Source organism: Manihot esculenta, chromosome 8 (assembly GCF_001659605.2).
Source record: "Manihot esculenta cultivar AM560-2 chromosome 8, M.esculenta_v8, whole genome shotgun sequence".
NCBI lineage: Eukaryota > Viridiplantae > Streptophyta > Magnoliopsida > Malpighiales > Euphorbiaceae > Manihot > Manihot esculenta.
Genome location: NC_035168.2, coordinates 7,697,219 through 7,703,970, shown reverse-complemented (window position 1 = coordinate 7,703,970; position 6,752 = coordinate 7,697,219). Strand labels below are relative to the sequence as shown.

Genomic DNA, 6,752 nt, shown 5'->3' with positions numbered 1-6,752 from the left:
TAATATGTTACTTTCAATAATATAGAGAAATTAAATTATATTAAGATTAAAATATTTTAATTAAATTTTAAAATATTAAAAATAAAGTGTAAAAAATAAAAAAAATTATTAAAAATCGAAACTGATCAAACCAAACCGAATCGAACCGAATCAGACCAGTTCGGTTCGATTCGGTTTCTGACCAAAATTGGTTCGGTTTTTATAAATACTAAAATTTTAATTTTTGATTTATTCGGTTCTGTTCGATTTTAAACCGAACCGACCGAATGCTCACCCCTAGTACAGAGTTCAGATCAGTTTTAAATAGAAACAAACACAATCATATTAGAATTGGGATAAGAGTTATCAAAGGAGCAGCAGAGTTTTTTTTAAATTGTGAATATTTTTCTTTGTGTTGGAAAAGCCTGTATAAAGGCTGTCTTAAAATTAACCTAAGCATCTGATATTTTTCTCTTCTCCTCCTCTCTCATATTCGGCCACTTCTAGCCACCTTCTTCTTCTTCTCTTTTCTTTATTTCTTTGCAATTTTATTATGCCCCTTAAAGGCTAAACTCTTATTTTTAGTTAAAGGTTAATCAAAATTGAGGTTTATTCAAAGTTGTGAGATTATGTTCTTAATTTCTCTTCATCTTATTTTTGTTTTCAATTAAGTTTTATTTTCAAAGAACATCACCTCCATCTCAAGAATTTAAGAGACCTATTGAATCTCGTGAAATGACAACATATTATTAATTAATCCAATTAAATTCGTAATTATTTAATTGGATTGATAATAAATAGCAATTAGCATATTCGTTTATATTAAGGAATTAATTGATTTGGTTTAAATAATTCGCGTGTTATTATTGATCAAGTTCGAATTCTTCTCTCTTAGAGCAGTTAACTAATAAAATCTATACGTGTGTTGAGATTATTAATTATAAATTAATTTAAACGTGTAGCAGATTATTCTAATTATAAGGAAGAATTGGTGGGATTCGCATTTTTGAACACTATAACCAAACGATAGATAATAAAATAAATTATCGCCAATCTCTAAATTTTGATTACCTTTAGCTGAATTTTAATTCGATTATTTATTTTACTATTTTAATTGTATTAGTTTTTTTTTTTAATTTTTTTTTAATTAATTTCTCCAAACAGTAATTTGTTTTTCAATAACTTTAATGTCTCCGTGAAATTAACACTCATTTGTTCTATTTATAATTTTTTTAAATCAAGAAAAAAAAATAAATTTTAATTGACGGATTTAACATGTGTTAATAGTCGTAGTCGATTCTCTAGCCATGTGGAAATCATAGGAGTGAACCATCAAAGTCATCAGCATCCATATTTAATGTCATCCTACTTCCATGATAGTCTTAGCCCATGTGAAAATCATATGAGGGTTCATTGGACCTCAAAAACTTTGTTTACATGATTTGATTTTTGCTCTAAATCACCTAAATGTAGCATGTATAGTCTAGTCTATTAGGGTTAGGCCATATGTCAGAAATATGAGATGTATACCAAGAAGTTGTCTTCACCAAATTTTATGAAAATAACTAATTAGTAATCAGCAGATGACTTTGTGCATGCTAGCAACCTAAATGACCTTTAGCTACTTTATTGCTTTGAACCAAATTTAGAAACATGCATGCTTAAATATTTAATATGAATAAATATTGTACTCTAAACAATTAATTAATACAAAATAATTATTTAATCATAATATTAATTTACAATTATAATCAATTGTGTATCGTTATAATTTATTATTTATTAATGAATATTTAGTTTTCAACTTTATTATATTAATATTTTATATTTTAATAATTTAATTATTATTAAAATTAATATGCATTGTAAAATTATTGTATTTTGTTATAATATTGTAATTCAATTATCACATTTAATATTCTTAACATTTAAAATAAATAATTGTATTTGTCATAAAAACTTTTCTAATAAGTGTTTCAAATAAATAATATTTTTAAAATAGTTTAGAAAGAGATAATATCTTAAAATTGACATTTTTTCTGTAATTTTGGTAAAAGAAAATTTGATGAGAATTTGTATAAAAAAGTACAAAAATTAATAAATCTAAGAATTTTTATTATTAAATTTAAATCAATTGATTAACTGATAATTCAAAATTTAAAATAATTAAGCTTTGTAATTTTATCGTATAAATTTTTAATATATTTTAAAGAAACCAATTATGATAATTGATATTAATATTTAATTAATTGAATTAATAAAATTTTATTTTTATAAATAGAGTAATTTCACTTATATTTTTAAAATATAATTGTGATAACTGATATTAATTTACAAATTAATTAAAAACTATTAAGTCTAAATTAATTAAGAAAAATGAAATGAAAATTAATTTAGTAATAATAAATTTAATTATTTCAAGTTAAAAAATTGAAATAAAAGTTTAATTTATAATTAATTTATAAATTAAAATTAAAAAAATGTATACATTTCGTTTATAGTGTATACATATATAGCTTGCAATTTTGAACTACCTAATTACTTTACATTTTTAAAGTACTGACATGTGTCATTAGTAAAGGATATTTAAAGCAGGAGATAAGCCACCTAACCCACTAACGCTCCATCAAAATTTCATAAAAAATTAATTTAATTTATTTATTTACGTGTGATTATCTAATAAAAATTTTATTTTTTAATTAAAAAATTCTATAAAAATAAAATTATACATCATTTTAAAATAATTTATTTGAATAATTTTATAACAATATTTAAATTAATCATTTATGCTAAATGAATAAAAGTATTTTTAAATACTTTTTACAAATTTTGAAACGTCAAAGTTAAGATAATAAAATTTTCAATCAATTTTTTAAATTTAAAATCCAAATACAAAATTAAAATCCTTCTTAAATTTATCAACTATTATTATTTAAACATAAATCTTAAAGATATAAAATATTAACTTATTTTAATTTAAAACCATTAAAATATAATATTTATTTTAAGATTTTTACTATTTATGTAAATTAATATATTTTTTAAAATTATACAATTTTAGAATTATATATATATATAATTTTAAGATAAATACCTAACACTTAAATTTGAAATTTTTTTGACACACTATGTTATAGCTAATTATTAAAATGAATATTATCTAAATAGTTATATTAAAAATATAAAGATATTTCTCATTTATCGTCAATTATATAGTACGATGTCGTCTTTTCACATTATGTTTTCAATATAATTAATTCTTTATTAACAAAATTTTATAACATAATTTTAAAATGTACATATTAAATTATATTTTATTTCATTACAAGACAATCATTTAAAAAACATTATCAAAATAATCGTATATTACTCATATATCACAAAAAAAAAATCATTTATATAATATGCTGTCTGCTTTTCACTTTAATTATTGAAATATTGATAAAACTTTTCATCATTAATATAATTTTATTGCATAATGTTAAATTATAAAATATAAAAATCATATTAAACTATATTATTAAAATAAATAACAAATAATCGGCGCATGGGTAAAACAACTAGTTAAAGCTTCATAGACCAATCTTTAAAGCAGAAATATTCCCATAATTTGTAGGTGTGGTCGACTTTTTAATCCTATCATTAGAAGGATATAAAGTGCAAATATGGTAAAATGGAAATATAAGAAACTGGGACTCAATCACAACCTTGCCAAGAAAGCTTGATCAGGACTGCCATGTTCCAATTTGAAATTCTTTTACAGCACAGTATATCATTCTACCTTTCAGGTTTTTTTTTTTTTTTTTTTTAATCAAATCCTACCTTACAGTTCAATGAAAACTAAATTGACACACAAACAGAAGAAAATATAAAGGTCATGTAAAGAAAACTCAAAGGGACGAGAATATAGGAACACCTGGCAGGGTGGCCCCTGCATCAACAATGAATATATTTCCAGTCACATACTCTGAGGAATCATGGATTAAGTATCGAACCAGTGACGTTAAGGCCGGATCTGAGGTGCCGAATTCTTGTAAAGGAACAGTTCTCAAAGCAACATTATTTAGCCATTCCTTTTGCATAAGACCCTCTGTGATCTCAGATTTGAAGAGTCCAGGTGATATTGAGTTCACTCTGATTTTGTGCACGCCCAATTCCAGAGCCATGACCTGATATTACCATCATTTTCCATTTTCAGTTCTCCACAAAAAGGTCAGACGATTAGGATGTAACGAGTAATAACAACTAAAGTCTCAAATTCACATCACAGAATAAATGGCAAGATAGTACCATGATTTGGCTGTCAGAGAACCAAAGCAGTTAAGAAAACAGGATGAAGGAAAGAAAAATGTTCAGAGTGAACCCCTTCTCCCAAGCAGCCATACAACCAGTACACATAATTTTTTATCAGCTAAAGCAAAGTGGCAGGGCGAGCGTTCAGCATTTCTTGCTTATATTCGATCCCATGAACCCAAAACACAAGATATGTGGTGGAACCGCCTATCAAACACCAGGGGTCCCACATATTTGTGTGTTGAATACGTGGTGGACAAGATACAGGAAGAATGCCCCCATTATTATTACTCTCTTCCCCTACATATCCATATTGAAAGCTTGATTCCTTTAGTTCCTAAAATTAATTTGAAAAACCTCAGAATATCTAGAAAGTTCTAACATGGTGACACTATTAATTTCGGAGAAAAGAATACACATTAGCATTTCAAGAAAATGTTGGCAAGATATGCCAACATATTAAAGGATCATATCAAACATCTATTTAGATTACAAGTTCAGTTGAAACATGTGTATAGGGCCTAGAGAGAAGGGTAATTGCTGTATCAACTGTGGATTGGTCTGATCCACATGCTACTAAAGGTGGGATGTGAACTACCATATTACAGGAATGGATTAGCATCCTCTCCAGGTTTCTTTTTGAGCATTCTCCCATAACATATACCTCTAAAATTCTCACCTCGTTTTATGTTTCAACAATCGAGGCTTAGCAAAATTAATTTCAGGTCAGGCAAAATGGAAGCAAGTAGAAAGATTGTACCATCACACAAGGCTTAGCTTAACATTTGACCACTGCACTTGTGATTGATTGAGTAAAACATTCACAACCAGGTGATAAAAAGGGAGAATTATTAAAAATTCAAGAAATTGGAAGACCGCAAGGTTAAAGCAAATACCTTGGTCATGGCGTTTAAGCCCGCCTTTGAAGAAGCATATGCAACAGCTCCAGGTAACTGACCACGGTGAAGACCAGCAATGGAAGAAATATTAATGATTGATCCTCCTCTTTTTGAGTCGCGCATACGTATGCATACAGATTTGGACACCAACCAGGATCCAGTCAAATTTGTCCTGACTGCGTGATCCCACTCCTGCTCAGACAAATCCAGCGGAGTCTTCACGCTACCTGAGAAAACGACACCCTTTTTTTTATTATGCATATTTTGGAAACAGAAGGGCCAAACTGGAAAGTTGAGGATCAACTTGACATCCTTCGTGATTTTCTAAAACAAAAAATTGGTATTCAGTGTCAAATTTCTGAGTACAGTTTTCTCGAAATCCAAACAGGATAGTTAATTCAGAAAAATTTGAACAAAAAAACACACAGCGATCGAGAATACCTCTAACTCCCGCATTATTTACCAAAGCATCGATGCCACCAAAGGCTTCCCAAGCCATCTGCACGCACCTATCAATAGTAGCCCCATCGGCGCAAACGTCAAGCTCCACAGCAATAGCTCGGCGAGCAGAATTGGGCCTATCATTCGGCGAAGAAAGAGAAGGAAGCTGATTAATTTCTTGACAGAGAGATTTGAGACGATCTACGCGGCGAGCGGCAGCAACAATCCTGCAGCCGGCTTTGGCAAGATTCAGACAGAAGTCTCGGCCTAAACCAGAGGAGGCGCCCGTGACTAGGACCACCTTGTTCTGTAGGTTGTACCATGGCTCGAGCTGGGCGGAAAGCTGGTCCGCCATTTGCTAGTCAAAGGAAAACAAGCAGAGGTGAGGTTGAACGGTGACAGTACTTAAAATAGAGGGAAGGGAAGGAAAACGAGGCTTTCATTTAACTGACACTTTACACGTGAACTTACTGTGGACTAGGCACTTCCGCGTCCCACGTCAACCAAACTTAAATAATTTAAGTCATCTTCCTCTCATAAATTTTGTACACTTTTTTTTATAACATATTAAAAAGACAATATTTTTTATTTATTCATTTTAAAAATATTAATTTTTATTAAATATTAAAAAAAATTTAAATATCTATTTAAAAACTAATATTTAATAAAAAATTATATTATAAATTAAATAAAACTATAATAATTAATTTATATATTATTATAATAAATAACAATTTTAAAATAATAAAAAAATAAAAATTATGGACGAAAAAGTAAAATAATTGATTAAAATTTAAAATAAATTATTTAATTCTTATATTTTAAAAAATTTATTATTTATTTTTTTAAAAAAAATACATTATAAGTTTTAAATGCTTCCCAATTTAATTTCTATAATTTTAAAATTTATTAATTGATTTCTAATTTTATAAAAAATCTATAAATTAATTTATCATATTTAAAATATTTTATATTTTTTATAATATTTTTTTAAAAATAAAACTACTGCTTGTATTAATAAAATTTCATCAAACAAATAGGGATATCATCTCAAACAGAGAGACGATCATACCTAATAAATTCTCTAGCCAAAATATGAGTAGTTAGAGTGGCATGACGATGAACCCATCTAACAGAAAT

The 6,752-nt window shown here is 27.4% G+C and overlaps 1 protein-coding gene across 1 annotated transcript; it reads right to left on the bottom strand.

The window, feature by feature from the left end:
• Positions 1 to 3,687: 3,687 nt before the first annotated feature.
• Positions 3,688 to 6,028, bottom strand: LOC110607859 (3-oxoacyl-[acyl-carrier-protein] reductase FabG). The gene is made up of 3 exons (XM_021747025.2): positions 5,613 to 6,028; positions 5,169 to 5,398; positions 3,688 to 4,148 (listed from the first exon to the last, which is right to left on the bottom strand). Exons 1-3 carry the CDS (start codon positions 5,965 to 5,967, stop codon positions 3,870 to 3,872), a joined length of 864 nt encoding a protein of 287 aa, XP_021602717.1. The 5' UTR covers positions 5,968 to 6,028; the 3' UTR covers positions 3,688 to 3,869.
• Positions 6,029 to 6,752: the final 724 nt, after the last annotated feature.

Coding starts and splice junctions, on each gene's coding strand:
- LOC110607859 (XM_021747025.2), bottom strand. CDS start 5,967: ATGGCGGACCAGCTTTCCGCCCAGCTCGAGCCATGGTACAACCTACAG. Junction 5,399..5,612: donor AAATAATGCGGGAGTTAGAG/GTATTCTCGATC, acceptor TCGTTTTCTCAG/GTAGCGTGAAGACTCCGCTG. Junction 4,149..5,168: donor GCTTAAACGCCATGACCAAG/GTATTTGCTTTA, acceptor TGGTAATATCAG/GTCATGGCTCTGGAATTGGG.